At 53.3% G+C, this 25,095-nt stretch overlaps 2 protein-coding genes across 9 annotated transcripts in view; one reads left to right on the forward strand and one right to left on the reverse strand.

Moving 5' to 3' along the window:
- Nucleotides 1-6,595, forward strand: part of RAF1 (Raf-1 proto-oncogene, serine/threonine kinase) — a 103,988-nt gene extending 97,393 nt beyond the window's left edge. For 6 of the 8 annotated variants that reach the window (XM_054166518.1, XM_054166524.1, XM_054166510.1 and 3 more), the window contains 3 exons: nucleotides 258-389; nucleotides 3,955-4,089; nucleotides 5,418-6,595. In XM_054166518.1, coding sequence (XP_054022493.1) covers nucleotides 258-389; nucleotides 3,955-4,089; nucleotides 5,418-5,558 — 408 coding nt within the window. In that variant the 3' untranslated portion in view covers nucleotides 5,559-6,595. The remainder of the gene's footprint in view (nucleotides 1-257; nucleotides 390-3,954; nucleotides 4,090-5,417) is intronic. The other 2 variants (XM_054166530.1, XM_054166542.1) reach the window with 1 other exon arrangement.
- Nucleotides 6,596-8,592: 1,997 nt separating this feature from the next.
- On the reverse strand, nucleotides 8,593-25,017 carry MKRN2 (makorin ring finger protein 2). The gene is made up of 8 exons (XM_054166584.1): nucleotides 24,908-25,017; nucleotides 24,352-24,480; nucleotides 22,835-23,004; nucleotides 19,014-19,321; nucleotides 16,754-16,968; nucleotides 13,176-13,286; nucleotides 10,684-10,828; nucleotides 8,593-9,725 (listed from the first exon to the last, which is right to left on the reverse strand). Exons 1-8 carry the CDS (start codon nucleotides 24,931-24,933, stop codon nucleotides 9,585-9,587), a joined length of 1,245 nt encoding a protein of 414 aa, XP_054022559.1. The 5' UTR covers nucleotides 24,934-25,017; the 3' UTR covers nucleotides 8,593-9,584.
- Between the last annotated feature and the right edge of the window lie 78 nt (nucleotides 25,018-25,095).

Consider the following 25,095-nt stretch of genomic DNA (forward strand, 5'->3'; position numbering starts at 1 on the left):
TGCCCTTTTCCCCCCCTCTTCTCCTCTTGCCCTTTTTTCCCCCCTCTTCTCCTCTTGCCCTTTTTTCCCCCCTCTTCTCCTCTTGCCCTTTTTTCCCCCCTCTTCTCCTCTTGCCCTTTTTTCCCCCCTCTTCTCCTCTTGCCCTTTTTTCCCCCCTCTTCTCCTCTTGCCCTTTTTTCCCCCCTCTTCTCCTCTTGCCCTTTCCATGCCTGAGTTCTTAGACTATTGCTCAGTTTGTGTTTTTCCTCCTTCCCCAGGCTCCAGAGGTGATCCGGATGCAGGACAGTAACCCATTCAGCTTTCAGTCAGATGTCTACTCCTATGGAATAGTGTTATATGAACTGATGACAGGAGAGCTGCCCTACTCCCACATAAACAACAGGGATCAGGTAAGAAATGTTCCCAGAGTGCTGCATTTTCTCTGGCTGCAGTATGGTTGTACTCCAGAATCACAGAAGGTGGGGGTTGGAAGGGACCTCTGAGGATCTTTGAGTCCAACCCCCTGCCAAAGCAGGATCACCTAGGGCAGGTGTTGCATCCAGATGGGGCTTGAAAGTCTCCAGAGACTCCACAGCCTCTCTGGGCAGCCTGCTCCAGGGCTCCTGCACCCTCACACCACAGAGTTTCTCCTCATGTTGAGGTGGAACTTCCTGTGTTCCAGTTTGCATCCACTGCCCCTTGTCCTGTCACAGAACACCACTGGAAAGAGCCTGGCCCCTTCTTCCTGACACCACCCCTCACATACCCATGAGCATTGGCCATAGCAACACAGAATTGTCAGGGTTGGAAGGGACCTCAAGGATCATCTAGTTAACCCCCCCCTGCCATGGCCAGGGACACCTCACACCACAGCAGGTTGCTCACAGCCACATCCAGCCTGGCTGCAAAAACCTCCAGGCAGGAGGCTTCCACCACCTCCCTGTGCAACCTGTGCCAGTCTCTCACCACCCTCATGGGGAACAACTTCTTCCTAACATCCAATCTCAATCTCCCCATTTCTAGTTTTGCTCCATCTCCCCCCAGTCCTGTCACTCCCTGACACCCTCAAAAGTCCCTCCCCAGCTTTCTTGTAGCCACCTTCAGATACTGGAAGGCCACAAGAAGGTCTCCTCAGGGCCTTCTGAAGCCTTACAGAAATGTAGGAGACAAAGGCAAAAGAGGAGCTGAGATGTTGTTTCCAAAGTGCTTGGTCTCAGCAGTAAATGTGTGTCACTGAATGCTTGTTTCAAGATTGACAGTGGCAGTTACTCAAGGGAAAACAATTCTTTTCATCAACATTTTCAGTGCCCTCTTAATTTATTCATGGTGAGACACTGGAACAGGTTGCCCAGAGAAGTTGAGACACCAAGCCTGAAAATGTTCAAAGCCAGATTGCATGAGGCCTTGAGCAGCTAGGTCTAGTGGGAGGTGTCTCTGCCTATGGCAAGGAGGTTGGATGTTTAAGGTTCCTTCCAACCCAAAGCATTCTCTGATTCTATGAAAACATGTGACATGTCACATAGTGATAGGACTAGGGGGAAATGGAATGAAGCTGGAGGTTGGGAGATTCAGGCTGGATGTGAGGAGGAAGTTCTTCACCATGAGAGTGGTGAAGCCCTGGAATGGGTTGTCCAGGGAGGTGGTTTGGGGCCACATCCCTGGATGTGTTTAAGCCCAGGCTGGATGAGGCTCTGGCCAGCCTGATCTAGTGTGAGGTGTCCCTGCCCATGGCAGGGGGGTTGGAGCTAGATGATCCTTGTGGTCCCCTCCAACCCTGACTGATACTATGATACCTGATCCCCAGGTAAGCTTTCCAGGGAGGAACAGTGTTTCCTGGAGAACAACATTTGACACCTTATTCTTAGCAACACTTTTCTGACCTTTTATTGTTGTTCTTTTATCTTTTTCTTTTGACACCATGAGCTGGAAAAGAAACACTAACCCAGTTAGCTCTGTTTACCTCTCCTCCCCACCCCCCAAATAAAACTCTCAACCAACCCAAACAATTTTACCAGCTGTAGTCTTACCTAGACTACAGAGGCAGCTCTTAAGGTTCCTGGCAGGCTGATGAAAACCCTAAATGATGAACATATTAACTTGGGCTAAACACAAAATATATTTCCCAACACTGGTAATGTCTTCTAATGTCTTTTGTTTCTGGAGGTGACTGAGGGGAGACCTCATTGCTCTCTGCAGCTCCCTGAAAGGTTGCAGTGAGGTGGGGGTTGGTCTCTTCTAACCAGTTATCAGGTAGCAGAATGAGAGCAAATGGCCTGAAATTGTGCCAGGGGAGGTTTAGGTTGGATATTAGGAAAAGTGTCTTTGCTGGAAGAGTGGTCAGGGATTGGAGCAGGCTGCCCAGGGAAGTGGTGGAGTCACCACCCTGGAGGTGTTCAAGAAACTTGTAGAAATGGCTCCTGGGACAGGGTTTAATGGCCATGGTGGTGTTGGGTTGGCAGTTGGACTCAGTGATCTTAGAGTTATCTTCCAACCAAAACAGTTCTGTAATTCTATGAAACAAACCAAACCCTGTTTCCTTTTTGCTGCATTAGTTAGGGTTAGTTCTGATGATCTCTCCCAACTTGCTGCCTGTACTTTGCAGCACTATTTGACACCTGAAGATAAAGTCCTGCTGACATTAATCTTTTGTGCCAAACTGGCTGCTTTGAAATGCTTAGATTGAGACTTGTTTGTTCTTGTGGCCTTCAGCTGAGGGAAATTGCCATGTCATGTTCAGGTCACATAGCATCTCTAGTTCCATTCTGAATGCAGTCATAGGATCTTTAATCATAGAATCAATAAGGTTGGAAAAGATCTTCAAGATCATCAAGTCCAACCTGTCACCCAACACCTCATTACTAACTAAACCATGGCTTCAAGTGCCACATCCAATCCCCTCTTGAACACCTCCAGGGATGGTGACTCCACCACCTGCCTGGGCAGCACATCCCAATGGCTAACAGCTCTCTCTGGGAAGAACTTTCTCCTCACCTCCAGCCCAAACTTCCCCTGGCACAGCTTGAGACTGTGTCCTCTTGTTCTGGTGCTGCTTACCTGGGAGAAGAGACCAACCCCCACCTGGCTACAGCCTCCCTTCAGGGAGTTGTAGACAGCAATGAGGTCTCCCTTGAGCCTCCTCTTCTCCAGGCTAAACAACCCCAGCTCCCTCAGCCTCTCCTCATAGGGCTGTGCTCCAGACCCCTCCCCAGGCTCATTGCCCTTCTCTGTACATGTTCAAGAGTGTCAATGTCCCTCTTAAAGTTAGGGGCCCAGAACTGGACACAGGACTCAAGGTGTGGCCTAACCAGTGCTGAGCACAGGGCAGAATGATTTCCCTGCTCCTGCTGGCCACACTGTTCCTGATGCAGACCAGGATGCCATTGGCCTTCTTGGCCACCTGGGCACACTGCTGGTTCGTGTTACAGCTGCTGTCAGCCAGTACCCCCAGGTCCCTCTCTACCTGGCTGCTCTCCAGCCACTCTGACCCCAGCCTGTAGCACTGCATGGGGTTGTTGTGACCAAAGTGCAGTGATTTAACATAGAACCACAGAATGTTAGGGGTTGGAAGAGACCTCCAGAGATCGTTGAGTCCAACCCTCCTGCCAAAGCAGGGTCACCTAGGGCAGGCCACACAGGAATGCATCCAGATGGGGCTTGGGAGTCTTCAGGGAAGGAGACTCCACAGCCTCCCTGGGCAGCTGGCTCCAGCACTCTCACACTGAAGAAGTTTTTGCTGATGTTGACATGGAACCTGCTGTGTTCCAGTGTGTGTCCAATGCCTCTCATCCTGTCCCAGGACACTGAGAAGAGCCTGGCACCGGCAGGATCATTGTTCAGTTTAGGAACTTGGGAGAAATCCCCAGGGCTCTGCTTTTATGCGCACCTTTGGTGTGCACTTTCTTCACTCTGGGACACCAAAGCTCCCAACCAGTGAAACAGCTTTTGTTTTTCAGCTGCTTGCTTGTCCTTTTCTAGATTATTTTCATGGTTGGCCGAGGCTATGCTTCTCCAGACCTCAGCAAGCTCTACAAGAACTGCCCCAAAGCGATGAAGAGGCTGGTGGCAGACTGCTTGAAGAAAGTGAGGGAAGAACGACCTCTGTTTCCACAAGTAAGTGTCTGCAGCGTGGCAGCATTTGATAAACAGCCATTAGCACACACACCACACCATCCACAGAGGTCTGGGCCTCTGTGAAGTGAGTGCAGCTTGCTGCCTGTTTTTGTCTTTGTTCATCTGTGCATTTTTCATAGCCCAGCTCCTTCAGGCTGCTTCGAACTCTTGTGGTAAAGTGCATCAAAAGGTCCTGAGCCTGCAGACTGAAGCAGTGTTGGAGCAACACTGGAGCAATTTGCTCTTAAGAGATAACCAAAATAAACCCCCCCTAACATGATAAAAATCAACTCTGTATTGTAGTGTAGCTTTGAGGGGATGGAGAGAGTGTTCCTCCTTTCCTGCCCCACAGCCACGAGCAAGCAAACACAATCCAGTGGGGATGTAAATTCATGTAGCATTGTGTTGGTACTTTCACCAATGGTACTTTTCCTGTCACTCTGAGGATGATGAAGGCCCCTTCTTAGGCTGTTCATTAAATAGCTGGGATCAAACAGCAGCAGAAAACAAAAATACTTGCTGTTGCAGTCAAGTAGAGCTTTTGTTGAAAAGGTTTAAGCATTGATTTGTAGACAAACTGTTAGGCAGCAGAATCACAGAATGTTAGGGGTTGGAAGGGACCTCTAAAGAGCAAGTCCAACCCCCTCCCCAAGCAGAGCAGGCTGCATAGGAGCCACATCCAGATGTGTGCTGAAAGGAGATTCCACAGCCTCTCTGGGCAGCCTGCTCCAGGGCTTTGTCACCCTCAGTGTAAAGAAATTTCTCCTCAAGTTGAGGTGGAACCTCCTGTGTTCCAGCTTATACCTTTTGTTCCTTGTCCTATCACTGGGCACCACTGAAAAGAGCCTGGTACCTTCATCCTGACACCCACCCCTCAAGTATTTGTAGACATTAATCAGATCTCAGCCTTCTCTTCTCCAGACTAAGCAGCCCTAGGGCTCTCAGTCTTTCTTCATAGCAGGGATGTTCCAGGCCCAAATCATACTCCTGGCCTCTGTTGGAGACACTGCAGTAGATCCCTGTCTGTCTTGAATTGGGATTGTTACTCTGGAGAGCTGCAGAGGTGCTTGGTAATGGATGAGAATTCCTGTGAGCTAAGGACAAGTATCCTCCCATCCTCTGGAAGCTGTGAGGATCCCCGCAGCAAGGGAACCACTGGGTAGAGCTGACTCATTCCTCTTTGGCAGGGAATGCTCACTGCTGGTTGTTCTCAGCTCCTCCACATAGTGTGGTGCAGCTCTTAAAGATCTGCTTTGACTCCATGGTAGCTGAACTCCAGCAAAGAGCTGCCTGCCTAAGCAGCTTCTAACGTGCTGTGTTTCCCTCAGATCCTGTCCTCCATCGAACTGCTGCAGCATTCTTTGCCTAAAATCAACCGGAGTGCTTCCGAGCCGTCCCTGCACCGCGCTGCCCACACAGAGGACATCAACGCCTGCACGTTAACCTCCACCAGGCTGCCTGTCTTCTAGGCTCCTGCTCCCCTTCCCTCCTCCTCCTCAGGGATGGGAAAGGAACAGAAGCTGTGCTTTTTAATGCCTCCGTGTACAGGATCAGTGCCAGCAGGATTACCTGCGTCCCAGTTTGAAGAACGAGCTGCTAAGGGTTCCTGCAGTTCTTACCCTGCAGGGACACAGCTCCACATGGCCTTTTTTCTACAGTTTCTTTGACTGGGATGGTTCCCAGATGAGAAATCAAGAGATCTATATTTTTTTTTAATAGATGCACTTGAGCCTTATTTTTCCCATCCACAGAAACCATGGATGTTCCTTTGGCAGTGTTTCTGGATTGACTGGGATCTGGTTTTCTTTCACAGCCAGGATGGCTCACCTTGGTGCGTTGAGGAAAGGTGATGCCTTGTGGTGCTCCTCAAGTGCCCTGTGCCACTCCAGGGTTGGGGGAGCTTGGCCTGACATAGGTGGCTGCAAACTAGACTGAGGGGGGAAAAAGAAAAACAAACAAACAACAACAGAAAAAACTGTCTGGAAATCAGCTCCTGCCTAAGAGCGTTCATCAAGCCAATGAAATAAGTGAAAAATGCTAATTCAACACAAAATAGTTTTGCAATAGTTTTGCACATAGGAGAAAAACTCTTGCAAAAGAATGGAAAAATACCTTCTGAATCTTACTGCTCAGAGAAGGAAGCTAAAGCCAGGCTTGCTATGGTCATCTTCAGTAACTTCAGCAGCTTACTTTGGTACTATGGACTTGTTCTTGCAGCCCGGCGAGTGCAGGAAGGGACAGGCTTTGGGGGCTGAGGAAAGGCTGAGTAGCAGCTGAGCAACATCATCCAAAACTCTTCTGCAGAATGAGTCTTCATCCCATGGGAAGCTGTCATCCCAGAGATGCACTATCAAGAGGAAACTGAGCATAGACAGTTTTTCTTGCTGATTTGGGGGTTTTAATTTTGTTTTTATTGCTCCTGAGAAAATGCATTTATTGTAAGCCAAGGTTCCTCTGATTATCTTATTTTAATAAAATAAATTAAATTGTAGGGCTCAAGACTCCATGTCATCATTGAAGGTAGTGATGGCACAGTTCTGACATCTTGGAAAGCTTCCTCCCCCCCACCCCCCAAAATGACATTCTGAAGAATGCTTAAATGAAGTTACAAGGTAGGTAATAGCAGTTCAAGGGAAAGCACACAGGATGTGACAGCCAACAGGTTTCCAGTCACTCCAAGGTGGGTTTGAGTCTGCTGTCATCACCTTTCAGCAACATCTACTCTTAAGGTACCTGTTTGATGCAGTGTTAGGCTGTTCAGCTGCACCACTGCTGCTCTGCATTTTATCTGCTGGGAACCTGCTGTTTACTTGGCTAGAAGGAAGTGTTTTGTCTTGGCTGAGCTCCACAGCTGATAGAAAGGAGGTGCTTGAAGCTCAGAGTTTGTTTTCAAGTGTTGTGTTTCGATGTGTTTGTCGGGGAAAGAACAGCAGCCAGGTTGGTTTTCCAGCTTGGAATGTGGAGTGCACACTGGCTCCTGTCTGAAGGCCTCACTGCAGGCTTGGTGAGCGAGGAGACAAAAGACGTCTGCAAGCACTGTGACCTCCATCTGAACAGCTGCCCAAAATCTGTTGGACAGAATGCTTTTGCAGTGGTTTTTCACAACCCTTAGCTGCCTGCCATGTCTCAACAGCCTTATTTTCAGTAAGGAAAAGCCCTCAAACTGCTTATGAGAGGGAAAACAGGAACTACCTACGTCAGACCTACACTTAAAACCATACCTAGGCTGTTCTCAGAGTATCTTGGGGCATGCTAAGAAGGGTGGAATATTAATCCTTAGGTGATCATTTAGTGAGGCCATGAAGTTTTGCTTGCTTGAAGGAAACTGTCCCCCAGAGTTCTGCAGGCTGCCCTTTGGTATTGAACTGCAGCCCTCTTATCAATGTCATTTCTCTCTCGTTTTACCTTCATCAGAAGTTTAAGAAGGGGGGAAGAGAAAGGTAAGATTATTCTCCTTTATTTCTGACTCCCCCAAAGAAACCTTTAACTCCCAGTTGTTAAAAAAGGGTTTTTTTATTGTGTGCCTTGAAAAATGATTTCATAAGGAGGCTTACTTTGACCAGCATTGGATGCCAGGTTTAGATGATGCCTGAGTTTCTGAGTCAGGCGTTTGGAACTAGATCTCTAGGTTGCTTTGGGTTGGAAGCAACCTTTATGACTCTGTTTTAGGGTAGAAAGAGTGCCTGGGCAAGTGCCCTCCCTTGAACACTCCTCCTGCAGAGCTGCATCTCTCTAGGTGGTACTTTATTTTCCTTCACCTTTAATGATGAATTACTACACTAAGGACTTTCTCCACTGGTGCCTTTATCTGCCAGGTCTGAAAAGCAGTTGACAGATGGTTTTACACACTGATGAGCTAAGGCCTGATTTGCAGGAAACCCTCTTAAAAATTAATCTAGGGGGCAAACACTTGTGGAGAAGAGGAGAGCAAAATGGGGATGTTCCAGGGGAGGCAGCTGTTGGCCAGCAGAGACTGGAGGAGCTCTCCTCTCAAGACCCTCACAAAAATGCAGTATTCCCATCCAGAATGTTTCTCAGCTTCACTGTTGACCCAGAAATGCCAACCAGCAGTTGAAGCAGATAATCCCAGAGTCACTCATTTGGTGCTGTTTAAAAGTGTTTTAATCCCAGATTAAGGCTCCTGCTGTTTGCCTTATGAGAGTGACCCAGATGCTAGTTTTCCCCCCATCGAAGCAGCACTCGGTTTGGAGAGGGCTGTTCCACAAGTGCTGCTCAATAGCCTCTGCTTCACAGTACAAAAAACTGTTGTCTCTACCAAGTTAACACAAGGGATTTAGCAGAACTGACTGCTTGTGTCAAACTTCACACTCTGCTTTTGCAACACAAGCATGAATTGAGCATTAACACAGAGTTCAGTAATGGTTCTGTTAGCTCTGAAGTGCTGTGCCCCAATACCTCACATCTAGACCTTCAGCTGGAGAAGGCAAAGGGGCAGCTGGAGATGGAGACCTCCTGAAAAAGAACTAGAAGGGAAGGAGTTTCACTCTGACAGAGGTTCATGGGGATGGAAGAGCCCCTTCCATCCCCCTCCCTGTGATAAGAAAAGCAGCAGGTAAAACTGCTTGAGTCATTTGTATCTAAAATGGTTTGTTGTGTAGTGGCAAACTAAGATCACTGACAGAAGGGGATCAGAAGGTTATTTATTGCATTTAGTGTTGGCTGCTTCATTTAACTGACTCAGGGTTTTCCTTCCAGTTAAATCCATTGGAACAGATGAAACTGAACCAGACCATGACCATGGCTGTTGCAGTGACTGCTGGAGGTACCTCATCACTCTTTCTTTCCATAACCCAATCTGTGCTGTCAGCTGGGTTTAGCTGTGCTGTGACTCCAGTGAGTGCATCACTAGAGCTCTCCACCAGTCTGGTTGTGCTGCCTGCAGCAGGAGATGCCTGCTGTCACTTCACATGGGGGCAAGGACTGAGCTGGCACAGCCTTTGGGAGCCAGGCAGTGTCCAGGCCCCACTGAACTACCCACTGCAAGAACTTACTTATTCTGCACTCCAGCCACTACTTTGGGGTGTCATGGATTAGTTCTTACCTCTCCTTTTTAAGGGAGAGAAAGCTCCAGTGACCATTACCCCAGTGGGTTTTTGCAGGTAGACATTTAGTTGATTTAGTAAGAAATAAAATACCCAAAGTAACTTTAGCAACAGTTTCAGCAGTTGAGATTCAGATGCTGAGAGTGGATCTGTATTTATGCCACTGCTGAGCTCACTGTTAGGCCAGAGAGGGAGAAAACCCTCTTGGGCTTCAGGGATTGTTTGGTTTGGTTTTCTTTCCATGCAATTGCTTGAAGTTATTTTCAATGTGTTTTTAGTATTTTCGTTGCCATACAAAAACTATCTGGAAACTTGACCAGGACTGCACAAGTAAACCACAGGGCACATTCATTCTAACTGCTGTAGAGAGTAAAAGCACTGCTAGAGAGTGAGCTGGAGAGCTGCAGCAGACAGCACCTTGAGGTCTCTCTCTTAAGAAGTAGCAGAATCCTCCTCAGCCCCGGAAAGGTGCATGAAAAGTTCTCCCAGTTCTGCGACTTCGTCGTCCGTGCTGCTCACAGTCCTGCTCTCTCTGTCCTCAATGAAGTCCCACAGGCGAACAGAGTTGAAGAACTGCAACACAGGAGAATCTGGCTGAGCCCCAGCTGCTACCTGGCACAGCCCCAGCAAAGCCTTCTCCCTTCTCAGTCTTCTCTGGGTTTTAATGAAGGAAGGAGGCGAGGCTGACACGCTGGGGTTGTGCTGCGATTTACTGACCTCACTGAGCAGCACTGCCTGGCAAGGTGACCACCCTCCAGTTCAAGAGGGACTTGAGAGAGTCCAAGGGAGGGCTACAAGGATGATAAGGGACTGAAACACTGCCTTGTGAAGAGAGGCCGAGAGCCCTGGGGCTGTTTAGTCTGGAGAGGAGAAGACTTAGAGGGAATCTGATCAATGTCTATCAATATCTGAGGGCTGGGTGTCAAGAGGGAGGGGACAGGCTCTGCTCACTTGTGCCAAGGGGCAATGGATATACACTCCAGCACAGGAGGTTCCACCTCAACATGAGGAAGAACTTCTTCACTGTGAAGGTCCCAGAACACTGGAACAGGCTCCCCAGAAAGGTTGTGGAGTCTCCTTCTCTGGAGACTTTCCAGCCCTGTCTGGCTTTGTTTCAATGTGACCTGTGCTGGGTTCTATGGCCCTGCTCTGGCAGGTCCCCAGAGGTCCTTTCCAACCCCTAACATGCTGTGATGTCATGATTACAGAGCTAAGGGGCTGTACTGACCTTGCTCAGGCTGCTGGCCAGGTCAGAAGCAGCTTTTGAGGCAGCTCTAACTTTTGCAGTTAGTTTGCCAGCTGCACAGAGGCAGGGGGGAGGAGGCTTTCATGCTGCAGCTGCAAGCTTCAGCACCACAACTCCTCTGAAGGAAGCCTTGCTCTTGAAAAAATAAAGTGCTGTTCCCTGTGCTTCTCCCTACTACCAGACCTTTACCTCAAGGTGTTTCCTTCACTTCTCCAAGTGGTTTGACACATGTCTAAGTGGCCCCCTGGGCAGCCAGGATGGTTTTGGTGACACTGGTTGCCTTACCCGCACTGTCCCCTCGGAGCTGAGCTGCTTCCGTGGTTTCTCAGGCTCAGCTCGGGTCCCGTCTGGATAAGCATGAAGGTAAAGACACTTCCCTCCAAAGGGGCAAGTTCCTTTCCCTTGTTCAAAGTACTTGCAGGGCTTCTTCCTGATGGAATTACAAGAGAGAATTACTGGTGAGGAGGTAAAGGGAGTTCACTCTCCAGGGCTGCTTGGCTCAGCCTTAGTGCTGCTGCTGTTAAGATACCGAGAGCTCTGCTCCCCCAGCCCCTCCTGAGCAGCCACAACAGTTAGGAAGGATTATTAAAAGCAAAGAAAAAAAATACACAAAAGAACAGGATCATGAGTCAAAACGATTGGAGGGGAAGTGAGGGAGGGTCAAATAATGGCATCCATCCTACACAGCTGCATTTTTGACCACAACAAACAACTCCTTTGCTGGTTTCCCAGCAACATTCCTCTCCTGTGTTTCCCACCACTCCATTTTTATGAGCCAGTTCCTCCCCTCACCTCCTTTGGAAGATGGTTTAAGGGCCAGAGTGGTCTTAGGGTGATGTTTGGACTCCCTGAGCTTGGAGGTCTTTTTTTCAACTGAACCTAGGATTCTATGGCAATGCTTTGTGAATTCCAGTTTCCAGCAGCTCTGTGGCTGAACTAAGCTGCTCTGTGGGGGCAGTTTTCACAAAGGTGCCCCCTACAAAGGCAGAGGGGTGAAGGGTTCTGGAGAGAAAATGCCACTGAGCTTGTCAACTGAGCCTGCAAATATGTGAACTTGAAACAGTCATGAAACTGCTTCCTAGGACAGACACAGGCTGGAAAATGGCAGCTAAAGGGAGAAGAAAGTCCAGCAATAACCAAACCCCACAACTCAGACCCTGCAGAATGAATTGGTCTAGTTTGGGAAGTTAAATGCTCTGCGACTCCCAGGTTCCCAGGCCTGGTTTTTGCTTCATCCTGCACCCATATAAATGGGAATGGATTTGTGCTGGCATGATCCCTGCTCTTTAAATTCCACTTTTTCATCCCATGCACTGTGAAATCTTCACATTAACCTGACTGCCCAGAGCTCTGCCCATAGAATTTCCACCCCAAAGATGCTTTTCTCCACAAGACAATGCACTGCTCTTAGCTCAGCTGATGAGCAGTGCCCCTTTTTGCATTCTCTTCCCTCCAAGAGGTTGCCAAAAGCCAATGCCCAAGGCTGCCTGACACTTCCATTCCAGTGACAGCAGCTGATGTGTAAAAAATGCTAAGCTGAGGCTGCCCTCAAAGCCCTCATGAATTACAATGGAAAACCAAAGCAGCAGCAGGGGACTGGAAACAAACTGCACCTGAAGAACCTCAAAATCATTCCTTCTACTCAAGTGTCTTGCCAGGCTGTGAGCATAACAAACAAGATGCTGTATTAAGCATGCAGCAGAGTGGTTCTGCTTCCAGCAATTCTGCTGCTGCATCAGAAGAGGACCCCCGGCCTGCCAGCTCCCCCAGCAGCTGAACACCTTATAGCAACAGCCCCACACAAGGTTTCCTTTTGCGCTGCACTGCCAAGGGTAACTTGGAAGGTTGGTGCACATCACAGAACCAAAGCTGCACAACCTTCAGTCCGTGCTGGCTTGAGTCAGGCACAGCCCTGCTTGTTTACCTTAGAGCAGGCAAGGAGATAAAGCCAGGGGGGCCTGCTGTGAACCATCGAACCCCTACGCACTCCAGGCAAAGCTGCTGGAAAATCAGCCCTCAGGAGACCTCTCCCAGTGCTCCAAGCACAGCACAAATCATTACTGGGCAATAAAAGCAATGCAGCCAGGTGATATTTTCCATTTCCAGGAGACATGACAAAAGCCCTGTCAATTTTTATCCCTTATTTCTAAAGGCTATCACATTTCTTTCCCCTCTTTGTTCTCCTCAGCAGCTGCCAAGCTCCCAGGCGCTTAGGGCTCAGCAAAACGCAAGGTGGGCAACTGATCTGGAACAGCTTCAGTGCTGCAGAGCACCTCACTGCTCTCTGCAACTCCTGAGGGGAAGCTGGAGCCAGGCAGGGGGCAGCCTCTTCTCCCAGATAACAAGTGACAGGACAAGAGGAAATGGTCTCAAGTTGCACCAAGGGAGGTTTAGGTTGGACATGAGGAAGAATTTCTTTGCCGCAAGAGTGGTCAGGCATTGGAACAGGCTGCCCAGGGAGGTGGTGGAGTCCCCATCCCTGGACGTGTTCACAAAACACTTGGATGTGGAGCCTGGGGACATGGTCTAAGATATCAGGTTATGGATGGACTCGGTGGTCCTTGAGGTCTTTCCCAACCAGGCAATCCTATGATTCTATGACTGTGAATCATTTCTGACCCACAGTGATGTGTCAGACCTCCCTGTGGCCAGCAAAGGGCAGCGCCGAGAGAGCCGAAGAATCCTCTGCAGAAAGGTCTGTAATTACCCTTTGACTCAGTGCTGCTGTACCTCTCTTAAGGACAATGTAACACAGTGTCTGTGGTTTCTGGACTCACCCCACTCCCTGCTTAAAGGCTTCAATCAGTTGGTTCTTCTTCTCCTGGTCCTCCACCCAGTAGGCGCTGGGGATGACGAACTCGGAGATGATGCGGCACTCCGGGCACGACCTGCGGGCAAGGCAAACCAAAGCTCTCACTGCCCCACAGCACAGGCTCAACCAACCTGCCAGCAACAGCACTCCCTGAGGGAAAGGCAGATGCTTTGCCACCCCTCCTCACACAGACCTCTTTGTTACTTTTTTCAGGATCTCTCAGCATGGTGGGGTTGGAAGGGACCTCTGGGCATCATCCAGTCCAACCCTCCTGCTAAAGCAGGGCACCCAGCTAAAGCAGCTTGCCCAGGATCACATTGGCCATGGGGTGTTGGGAAGCTCTGCAGAGAAGGAGACTCCACAAACTCTCTCTCTGGGCAGCCTGCTCCAGGCCTCCAGCACCCTCACAACAAAGAATTTTCTCCTGATACTCAGGTAGACCCTTCTGGGTTGCAGTTTGTGCCCACTGCTCCTTGTCCTGTCACTGAGCACACTGGGAAGTGTCTGACTTCATCCCCTTGCCCTGAACCCTTTAGCTCTTGCTGATCAGATCCCCTCTGGGGCTGCTCTTCTCCAGGCTCAACAGCCCCAGGGCTCTCAGCCCTTGGGCCTCACAGAGATGATTCAGGCCCCTCAGCATCTTCCTAGCCTCTGCTGGACTCTCTCTAGTAGTTTCCTGTCTCTCTTGTACTGGGGAGCCCAGAACTGGACCCAGTATTCCAGATGTGGCCTCACCAGGGCAGAGTAGAGGGGGAGGAGAGCCTCCCTTAGCCTGCTGGCCACACTCTGCTCAATGCTCCCCAGGAAACCATTTGCTTTCCTGGCCACAAGAGCACATTGCTGGCTCACAGGGAACCTGCTGTCCACCAGCACTCCCAGGTCCCTCCTCCAGGGAACTGGGAACTGCTTTCCAGCAGGTCACTGCTCGCCTGTCTCGACTGAAACAACCCAGTTCAGAGCAGTCAGAGCTTGTTCCACCTTGTGTTTGTTTCTAAACTTGAACCAAACAAGAGGCATTGCCTCAGCACACAGCAGTCACCTGCACTTGTAGCCCCTGACTGTCCTGTGGGTGCTGAACCTCCTGTGCAGCAGCTGAAAATAGACAAAAGAAGGTCTCTAAGCCTCCTGAGCTGTGGATCCACCGCCTGCCAGCAGGGCTGAGTTGTTCACTTAATAGTTCTACAGGATTGATTTCTAAGAGCAAGAGTTAAACATGCAACTTGTGGAGCAGGCTGCCCAGAGAGGTTGTGGAGTCTCCTTCTCTGGAGACTTTCAAACCCCACCTGGATGTGTTCCTGGGTGACCTGCCCTGGGGGATCCTGCTCTGGAAGGGGAGCTGGGCTCAGTGATCTCTGGAGGTCCCTTCCAACCCCTAACAATCTGTGCTTCTATGAACTTCAGGCACCTTGACAAGCCCAAGCAAGGCTTTATTCCCCTTCCCAACAGGTCCCATAGAGCACCCTGTCTCCCAGTGAGCTTTCAGAACTAAGCCAAGCTCCTCTAGATCAATTCTGCAACCACCAGTATGGAGAAATGTCAAATCCAGGTTTGAGGAACCTGTGTTAGTATTTAATTCATGCTCAGAATGGATGCCCAGGTGATGTTTCTGAGAAAGAAACCCCTCACAGTCACAGAATCACAGAGAGTATCAGGTTGGAAGGGATCTTCAAAGGTCATCTTGTCTAGCCCCCTGCAGTGTGCAGGGATGCCTTCAACTAGAGCAGGTTGCTCAGGGCCACACCAAGTGTGACCTTGAGTGTCTCCAGGGACAGGGCCTCAACCACATCTCTGGGCACCAGTTCCAGTGTTTCACCACCCTCATTGTGAAGAACTTCCTCCTGATGCCTAATTGTAAAGTCCTTCCTGTGGGCAGGGTCCTTCCTGTGGGCAGGGTATCTCAGTCCTAGTCCCATACTAGTTACATCCCAGTGCAGTCTGTAACCAAAGCTGTGCAGAAAAGGCTGCTTTGGGCAGCAGGCTGAAAATGCTTCTCACTGTTTGCTCAGCAAGCTATAACCTGAGGGAGCTTTCAATGAGGAAGAGGAAGCTGCCCTAACTGGATGTTTGAAATCCTCTCCTCTGAGGAGCAGCAAGTTGGGAATCTCTGTTTGGTAGTTAGAAAGTGGAGGGATTTACTCAGCTGTGTGATGAGTAGTTCAGTGAGCTTGGGGGAGCTGGAATTCAGACACAAGTCCAGTAACGAAGCACACAGGACTAAAGAGGTCACTGTTTGTGCACCAGGGTACTGTGAGGGACAGAGGTTACCAAGATCTAAGCTGTTCCAGGGACCACTCTGCCCAGCATCAACACCATGAGAGGGCTACAGCTCCATGACCAAGCTCTTCCCACATGGAACTGCAGCTCCAAAGGACACCTGAAGTGTCCTGTTGGTCCTGGGGGTGCTTCTCACAGCCACGCTCCAACATTCTGCAATCTTTCAGCATCTGGACCAGGATTTTCTGAACTCAGATCTTACTGCCCTCTAAGTCACTATTTACAGCTACAAATCTCTCAGCAGTGTCATTTCCACAGGGAGCCAAAGCCCATCTCATCTGCCCAGCACACGGGAGAACTCTTGTTTAACAGAGACTGCGATCCATGGAATGATTTGGTTTGGAAGGGACCTTGAATATCATCCAGTTCCAACCCCCTGCCATGGGCAGGGACACTTTCCACCAGCCCAGGTTGCTCAAGGCCTCATCCACAAAACGGTAGGGGTTGGAAGGGACCTCTGGAGATCATCTAGTCCAACCTTAGTATCATGGTATCAGTCAGGGTTGGAAGGGACCACAAGGATCATCTAGTTCCAACCCCCCTGCCATGGGCAGGGACACCCCACACTAGATCAGCCTGGCCAGAGCCTCATCCAGCCTGGGCTTAAACACCTCCAGGGACGGGGCCTCAACCACCTCCCTGGACAACCCATTCCAGGGCTTCACCACTCTCATGGTGAAGAACTTCCTCCTCACATCCAGCCTGAATCTCCCCACCTCCAGCTTCATTCCATTCCCCCTAGTCCTATCACTACCTGAGATCCTGAGAAGTCCCTCCCCAGCCTTCTTGTAGCCCCCTTCAGATACTGGAAGGCCACAATTAGATCACCTCAGAGCCTTCTCTTCTCCAGACTGAACAGCCCCAACTCCTTCAGTCTCTCCTCACAGGAGAGGTGCTCCAGCCCTCTGCTCATCCTCGTGGCCCTTCTCTGGACACCTTCCAGCACCTCCAGATCCCTCTTGTAACAGGGGCTCCAGAACTGGAGGCAGTACTGCAGGTGGGGTCTCAGCAGAGCTGAGCAGAGGGGGAGAATCACCTCCCTTGACCTGCTGGCCACACTTCTCTTGCTGCAGCCCAGGCTCTGATTGGCTTTCTGGGCTTCAAGTGCACACTGAGAGCTCCTGTTGAGCTTCTTGTCCACCAGCACCCAGCCTGGCCTTGATCACCTCCTGGGAGAGGACATCCACAACCTCCCTGGGCAAACTGCTCCAGTGTCTCACCCCCCCCACCCCCACTGTGAGCATAAGTTCTCATTGAACATCAACTTACTTGATGATTGGGTTCTCAAACTGCTTGGCACACCTCCACTGCCGGATGCAGGAGAGGCAGTAGGTGTGATTGCAGTTGGAAAGGATCCCAAACCTCCTCTCGGAGGCCGATGGCTTCTCGTACACCACTTCCATGCAGATGCTGCACACTTTGTCCTGACTCGCCTGGAAGGCAAAGGCCTTCTCCATCTCGTGCTCAAACGTTGCCATGCACATCTGTCCCAGGAGAGGTGACATTGGTTACTGCACCCCAGGCACCACCCTCTGCCCTGTCAGACACAAGTGTCTGTGGAGGGGCCTGCGGCACACTGCTCAAGAGCATCATTCCCACCCCTCAACACTGTCACTCAAAGAAGGGGAAATTCAATCCCCCGTTTCAGCCCTGCCATCTTCTCTGCAGCTTCAGCAGCACCAGAACTAAGCTTGTCCCAACACTCTGCCTTTACACCTTTCCCTGTCTCTGGCATGGAACAGGTACTGCCCAAGGAGGTCCTTCAAACACTCCTCAAGCTATCCCTGTCAGATGGGTGCCACACTGAGGACAGCACTCTGCTTGTTGGTAAGGCCACACTCACTCAGCAGATGAACACCAAGGCTTGCCCAGCTGAGGGATCCATCTCTTCTGACAGGCTTCCCACAGCACTTCTCCAGCACCTCAATGTCCTCCTTGGACTGAGGGCCCCAAAACTGAAACCAGATGGAGCCTCACCAGTGCCCAGCAGAGGGGCACAATCCCTTCCCTACTATTACTGATCCAGGCCAGGATGCTGGTGGCATTCTTGGCCACCTGGGCACTGCTGGCTCATGTTCAGCCAGCTGTCAATCAGCATCCCCAGGTCCTTCTCTACAGGCTGGTTTCCAGCCACTCTGCCCCCAGCCTGGAGTGTCCATGGCGTTGTTGTGACCCAAGCACAGGACCCAGCACTTGGCCTCGCTGAATCTCAGCCCACTGGCCTTGGCCCAGGTCCCTCCAAAGAGCCTCCTGCCCTACTCCCACCCAGCTTGGTGTCATCTGCAAACTTAGTGAGTGTGCCTGGATCCCCTTGTGCAGATGACTGATAGAGGCATTAAAGAGAACTGGCCTCAAAAGGGAGCCGTGGGGAACACCACTTGTGACCAACTGGATTTAACTCTTTGGGCCCAGGCAGCCAGCCAGGTTTTACCCAGTGAAGAGCACACCTGGACCACGGCCTGAGCAGCCAAGAACAGTGACCCTGGCTGCTCAGGATCAGTTTTAAAGGCAGATAAACAATGAACCAGCAGCTTTTGGGAACAGGGGGTGGTTCTGCAAAGCTCAGCTTTGGATTTGAGAGCAAATCAACCAAACCCTTCAGTGAAAGCAAAGCACCCACCACGTAGAATCACAGAGTTGGTTTGGGTGGGAAAGGCCTTTAAGATCATCCAGGCCAACTCTACCAGGTCTGGGGCTAAATCATGTCCCTCAGCACCACATCTCTGCCTCTTTTACACCCCTCCAGGGATGCAGGTTCAACCAGCTCCCTGAGGAGCCTGTTCCAGACTTGGAGAACCCTTTCAGGGAAGAAGTTTCTTCAAATGTCTAACCTAAACCCTGGGGCAACTTGTGGCCATCTCCCCTCCTCACAGAAAGGTGGGGGTTGGAAGGGACCTCTGAGGATCTTTGAGTCCAACCCCCTGCCAAAGCAGGATCACCTAGGGCAGGTGTTGCATCCAGATGGGGCTTGAAAGTCTCCAGAGACTCCACAGCCTCTCTGGGCAGCCTGCTCCAGGGCTCCTGCACCCTCACACCACAGAGTTTCTCCTCATGTTGAGGTGGAACTTCCTGTGTTCCAGTTTGCATCCACTGCCCCTTGTCCTGTCACAGAACACCACTGGAAAGAGCCTGGCCCCTTCTTCCTGACACCACCCCTCACATATCCATGAGCATTGGTCATAGCAACACAGAATTGTCAGGGTTGGAAGGGACCTCAAGGATCAGCCAGCTCCAACCCCCCTGCCACGGGCAGGGACACCTCACACCACAGCAGGTTGCTCACAGCCACATCCAGCCTGGCTGCAAAAACCTCCAAGCAGGAGGCTTCCACCACCTCCCTGGGCAACCTGTGCCAGTCTCTCACCACCCTCATGGGGAAGAACTTCTTCCCCACAGCCAAGCTGCATCTCCCCACTTCTAGTTTTGCTCCATCCCCCCCGCCCCCATCCCTGGCAGTCAGATCTCCTCTGGGGCTGCTCCTCCCCAGCCCCAGCAGCCCCAGGCCCCTCAGCCTCTCGGTGAGCATTACCATCTCGTGAGCCTTCCTCTGCTCGGGGTCGAAGGGGTGAAGCACCTGCAGGCCGCAGACCTGGCAGAGGTCTCCGTGCAGGTAGGGGCAGCGCTCGCCGAGCCGGCAGGCGCCCGCCGCCGCGTAGGGACACAGCTGCTCCGCCGCGCCGCCGCCCGCCGCCGGCTCCGCCAGCCCGCTGCAGATGGCTTCCAGGTAGGAGTGAGGCTTCACCTCGGGCTGCTCCGCCGGGGCACCGCCCCACGGCGCCTCTGCCCTGCCGCCGGCCTGCTGCTGCTGCTGCTGCTGCTCCGCCAGCCCGCACAGATCTGCACCGACACAAACCAGGGCAGGCCTGCAGGGACTGCACACAGCCACCGCACCGCGGCCTGCCGCAGCCGGGCACCGAGGGGCACCGCAGGCACGCCAGGGACCATGGCCTGCCGCAGCCGGGCACCGAGGGGCACCGCAGGCACGCCAGGGACCATGGCCTGCCGCAGCCGGGCACCGAGGGGCACTGCAGGCACGCCCGGGACCATGGCCTGCCGCAGCCGGGCACCGAGGGGCACCGCAGGCACGCCAGGGACCATGGCCTGGCTCAGCCGGGCACCGAGGGGCACCGCAGGCACGCCAGGGACCATGGCCTGCCGCAGCCGGGCACCGAGGGGCACCGCAGGCACGCCAGGGACCATGGCCTGGCTCAGCCGGGCACCGAGGGGCACCGCAGGCACGCCAGGGACCATGGCCTGCCACAGCCGGGCACCGAGGGGCACCGCAGGCACGCCAGGGACCATGGCCTGCCGCAGCCAGGCACCGAGGGGCACCGCAGGCACGCCAGGGACCATGGCCTGCCGCAGCCAGGCACCGAGGGGCACCGCAGGCACGCCAGGGACCATGGCCTGCCGCAGCCGGGCACCCAGGGGCACCGCAGGCACGCCAGGGACCATGGCCTGCCGCAGCTGGGCACCGAGGGGCACCGCAGGCACGCCAGGGACCATGGCCTGCCGCAGCCGGGCACCCAGGGGCACCGCAGGCACGCCAGGGACCATGGCCTGCCGCAGCTGGGCACCGAGGGGCACCGCAGGCACGCCAGGGGCCATGGCCTGCTGCAGCCGGGCACCGAGGGGCACCGCAGGCACGCCAGGGACCATGGCCTGCCGCAGCCGGGCACCGAGGGGCACTGCAGGCACGCCAGGGGCCATGGCCTGCCGCAGCCGGGCACCGAGGGGCACCGCAGGCACGCCAGGGACCATGGCCTGGCTCAGCTGGGGCATTGACTGGCACCACAGGCACGCCAGGGACCATGGCCTGTCTCAGCTGGGGCATTGACTGGCACCACAGGCACGCCAGGGACCATGGCCTGGCTCAGCTGGGGCATTGACTGGCACCACAGGCACGCCAGGGACCATGGCCTGGCTCAGCTGGGGCATTGACTGGCACCACAGGCACGCCAGGGACCATGGCCTGGCTCAGCTGGGGCATTGACTGGCACCACAGGCACGCCAGGGACCATGGCCTGGCTCAGCCGGGCACCGAGGGGCACCGCAGGCACGCCAGGGACCATGGCCTGGCTCAGCCGGGCACCGAGGGGCACCGCAGGCACGCCAGGGACCATGGCCTGGCTCAGCTGGGGCACTGACTGGCACCACAGGCACGCCAGGGGCGCACTACAGAAGACTTCAGAGAATGGCTTAGCTTGGAAGGGACCCTAGAGATCATCTACTTCAACCTTCCTGCCATGGGCAGGGATGCCTCTCAACTAGACTTGGTTGCTCAAGGCCTCATCCAACCTGGGCTTGAATGTCTTCAGGGAAGAGGCAGCCACAGCCTCCCTGGGCAACCTGTTCCAGTGTCTCACCACCCTCAGACTGAAGAACTTCTTCCTCAGCTCCAGTCCAACCCTGCTCTCCCTCAGCTTCAAACATTCCCCCTTTTCCTGTCTCTAGACACCCTCATGGAAAGTCCCTCTGCAGCCTTCCTGCTGGATCCCTTCAGATACTGGAAGGCAGCTCTAAGGGCCCCACAGAGTCTTCTCCTCTCCAGGCTGACCATTCCCAGCTCCCTTCACCTATCCTCGTAGCAGAGGTGCTCCAGCCCTTGGAAGCTACATGAAGTTTCTTCCCACTGGTTAGCAGGGTTGCTCCTCAAGGAAATCTGATCCCTGAGGCCCTTGTGCTCACAAACAAGAACCTCCACCCTACTGCAAAGGTTGGTTTCAAACAGTTCAGGTGTCTGCAGCTCACAAATAGGCTAAAAAATGCTCCTGTCCCATTCAGCCTGACAATGACTGCAGGTGGTGAGGGACTCAGCTCCTCTGCCCTGCCCACCAGGCATGGATTGATGTCTCCATGCTCATGACCCTGAGGGCTGGCACCACCCTCTGCAGAGAGCATGCAGGTTCCCTGGCACAGAGCAGCCACCTTTCAAATGCCCTCAAGCTGAGAGCAAAATGCATCACAACCATCTAAGGGGCAGAGGTATTTTAACAAAGCAGTAATAAAAAAACCAGCCAAATAAAATCAAAACAAACAAAAAGACCACCCCAAACCCCCCAGAACAAAACCCATCCTTCAGGAGCACCACTCAGATAGGCACCACCATTACCAGGTGCTGGTGGGCACAGGTGCTGCCAGGGAAGAGGCCTCCTTGAGTACACATCACAAAAATCACCCCCAAAGGTCTTCCTGTCCACCCCCCTGCAGTCTGCAGGGACGTCTCCAATCAGATCAGGCTGCTCAGGGCCACATCAAGCCTGACCTTGAATGTCTCCAGGGACGGGGTCTCCACCACATCCCAGGGCAATCCATTCCAGCATTTCACCACCTTTGCTGTGCAGAACTTCCTCCTGATGTCCAACCTAAATCTACCCTGCTCCAGTTGCAAACCATTCCCCCTTGGCCTGTCTCTACCAAGCTCTTCTGAACAGTCCCTCCCCAGCTCTCCTGTAGCCTCCTTCAGGTACTGGAAGGCTGCTCTAAGGTCTCCCTAGAGGCCTCTCTTCTCCAGGCTGAACAAGCCCAGCTCCCTCAGCCTGTCTTCACAGGGGAAGTGCTCCAGCACTCTGATTATCTTTGTGGCCTGATCATCCTCTGGACCCTCTCCATCAGGGTCTTGTTTCTGCATTAAGGGCCCCAGAGCTGGACACACCACTCCAGGTGAGGTCTCACCAGAGCAGAGTGCCACAATCACCTCTGGATCTGCTGGCCACACATCTTTTGATGCAGCCCAGGATGTGACTTGCTGTAAGTGTCCACTGCTGGCTCATGTCCAGCTTCTCACCTACCAGCACCCCCAAATCCTTTTCTGCAGGGCTGCTCTCAGTTTCATCATCCCCCCAGCCTGTTATCAGTATCTAGGATTGCCCCAACCTAGGTGCAGGACCTTGCACTTTGCCTTATAGAGCTGAATGAAGTTCTCCTCAACCACCTCTGCAGCCTGTCCGGGTCCCTCTGGATGGCACCCATCCCTCAGCCTTATCAGCTGCACCACTCAGCTTGCTGTCACCTGCAGACTTGCTCCTGGTGCCCTCAATCTTGCTCTCTGTATCATTCATGAAGGTATTGAACAGCACTGCTCCCAGCACCAGTGGCCCCCAAGGGACACCACTTGCCACCCGTCTCCACCTGGACACGGAGCAGTTGACCACCACCCTTTGTAAGCAATCATCCAGCCAGTTCCTTAGGCACTGGACAGCCCACCCATCAAATCCAGACCTCTGCAGCTTACAGACAAATCTGCCTGTGTCCCTCCAGCCAAACTCCAGCCAGGACAGGAGGAAAGCAAAGCAGCTCCTATCAAGGGCGAGGCAGGAGGAGGACAAGGACAGAAGCACTCCCACTCACTTCTGTCCCTGAGCACCAGCGTCTTCTTCTCCCGCTTGCCAGGCCCCTGCAGCTTGCTCCTGGTGCTGGGGGCAGCGTGCTCGGGCGGGGGGCGAGGGCCGTGCAGCGAGGCCGAGGGAGGCGCAGGGGCCGCGGCTCCCCCCGGCGCAGGCAGCCTGACGTGGTCATACCTGCGGAGGGAACAGTCACAGTGAGCAGCAGGAAGGGCCTGGGGGGGCAGCTGACAGCAGTTGAACGGGAGCAGGCAGTGCCCCAAGGCCACCGGCGGCCCGGCCTGGATCAGCCACGGTGTGGGCAGCAGGAGCAGGGCAGGGACTGCCCCCCTGTGCTCAGCACTGCTGAGAACACACCCCAAGTGCTGGGTGCAGTTGTGGGGCCCTCACTCCAAGGACACTGAGGTGCTGGAGCAGGTCCAGAGAAGGGCAATGAAGCTGGGGAAGGGTCTGGAGAGCAGGGCTGGTGAGGAGCAGCTGAGGGAACTGGGGTTGTTTAGTCTAGAGAAGAGGAGGCTGAGGAGAGACCTCATTGCTCTCTACAGCTCCCTGAAAGGAAGTCGGAGTGAGGTGGGGGTTGGTCTCTTCTCCCTGGTATCAGGTGATAGAAGAGGAAATGACCTGAAACTGTGCCAGGGGAGGTTTAGGTTGGAGATTAGGAAAAGTTTCTTTGCTGCAAGAGTGGTCAGGGATTGGCACAGGCTGCCCAGGGAGGTGGTGGAGTCCCCATCCCTGGAGGTGTTCAAGAAACACTGCAGCCATGGCACCTTGGGACAAGGTTTAATGGCCATGGTGGTGTTGGGTTGGCAGTTGGACTTGATGATCTCAGAAGGCTTTTCCAACTGAAAAACACTCCTGTGACTCTTTAGATTCTCTTCTATTCTGTGCTCAGCTTGGCACTGTGCTTCTCTGATAAATACTCAGTAATACAGAACAGGTGCTTCGTTTTCTCGAAGGATTGTTGTGGTAAGTTGATTGAGCTGCTCCTTCTCTTTCAAGGCTAGACTCAGAAGGTCTCTCAGCCTCCAAAAATACATGTCTCTAAAGCATGCCCTCTATTTTCTCCTTCAGAGGCACCCAGCCTGGCATGTCCATATTAAACCAGCTCTTTGTCATCCCCTCACACAAACAGGTTTGCTGGCATTTCTCAGGGCAACATCAAAACCCTGGGCAGGAGGGAGTGGTGTTTTGTGATGCTTCCCCCTGCAAGCTGCAACACTCAGCACACCACAGGCAGCAACAGGAGAGGAAATGGGCCCTAAGTTGTGCCAGGGGAGCTTTACTTTGGATATTGGGACAAAATGTCTTTACTGAGCGGTCAGGCGTCGGAACAGCTGCCCAGGGAGGGAGCTTAACATATTATTCCATCCTTTTTGTCATATTTTCTTAACCTTTGATTAGTGGTTGGAGCTGATGATCTCAAAGGTCTCAAGGTGATGATCTCAAACCAAAACAACTCTACAACTCCCCGGGGTTTGAAAGCCGCCCGCGTGTGAACTCACTGTTCCAAAGAGAGGTCTTTACCTGCAGCGAGTTCCGTAGGCACACTGTCCCTTCTGGTAGTACTTGCAGACGGTGGAGGATTTGCTTGTAGACAAGTCATGTGAGAACAGACACTTACTTCCCTCCCGACACACTCCCTGCAAATAGTACCTGGGGGGACGAGCAGGTCTGGTCAGCGCTGTTAGTGAAGATCAGCGTCAGGACGCTTTTACTTCCCGGAGTAAACTGAAGAGCGTCTCCGACCAGCCCCGAGCTCGCAGAGCACAGACCCCTGCTGCACACGGGGGAGTGTAGCAGCTCCCTGTGCGCACCGCTCCCCGGCGCCAGCCGCGGCCGCCGCCTCCCGGGAGCGGCACCCTGCCCGTTCCCGACCTGGCAGCAAGCTCTGCCCAGCGCAGCCTTTCCCGGATGGAGGACAAGGCGCTCCCCCAGCGTGTGCCGGGGGCCAGGCCGACAACATGCCGGCAACCGGGGGCGGCCGCCGCAGCCTTGCCCTGGCTGCGAGCAGGCCGCGAGCGGCCCGGCGGGGCCGGGGCCGGAAGGCAGAGGGCAGGCCCCGGGCCCGGGCAGCGCTCACCTGCAGGTCACCTGCTTCGTGCTCATCTCTCCTCGCGCCAGCCCCTCTGCCCGCCGGTCCGGCCGGCTCCCCGCGCCGCGCTCCGAGGTTCCGCTGAGCAGCGGAGAGGAAGGGCGGGGCCGGAACGCCACCTCCCCGCCGCCGGCGGCCCGCACGGACACCATTCACCGCCGCACCGCGCGGCGCGG

This window comes from Dryobates pubescens, chromosome 1 (genome assembly GCF_014839835.1).
Source record: "Dryobates pubescens isolate bDryPub1 chromosome 1, bDryPub1.pri, whole genome shotgun sequence".
Taxonomy (NCBI): domain Eukaryota; kingdom Metazoa; phylum Chordata; class Aves; order Piciformes; family Picidae; genus Dryobates; species Dryobates pubescens.

Bases quoted from the DNA above. Each gene is read 5' to 3' on its own strand.
- MKRN2 (XM_054166584.1), bottom strand. From the start codon at position 24,933: ATGAGCACGAAGCAGGTGACCTGCAG. The intron at 24,481-24,907 runs GTGAGCGCTGCC...TCGTCCCCCCAG, and splicing joins ACGAAGCAGGTGACCTGCAG to GTACTATTTGCAGGGAGTGT. The intron at 10,829-13,175 runs GTGAGTCCAGAA...TAATTCCATCAG, and splicing joins GCCTTTAAGCAGGGAGTGGG to GAAGAAGCCCTGCAAGTACT.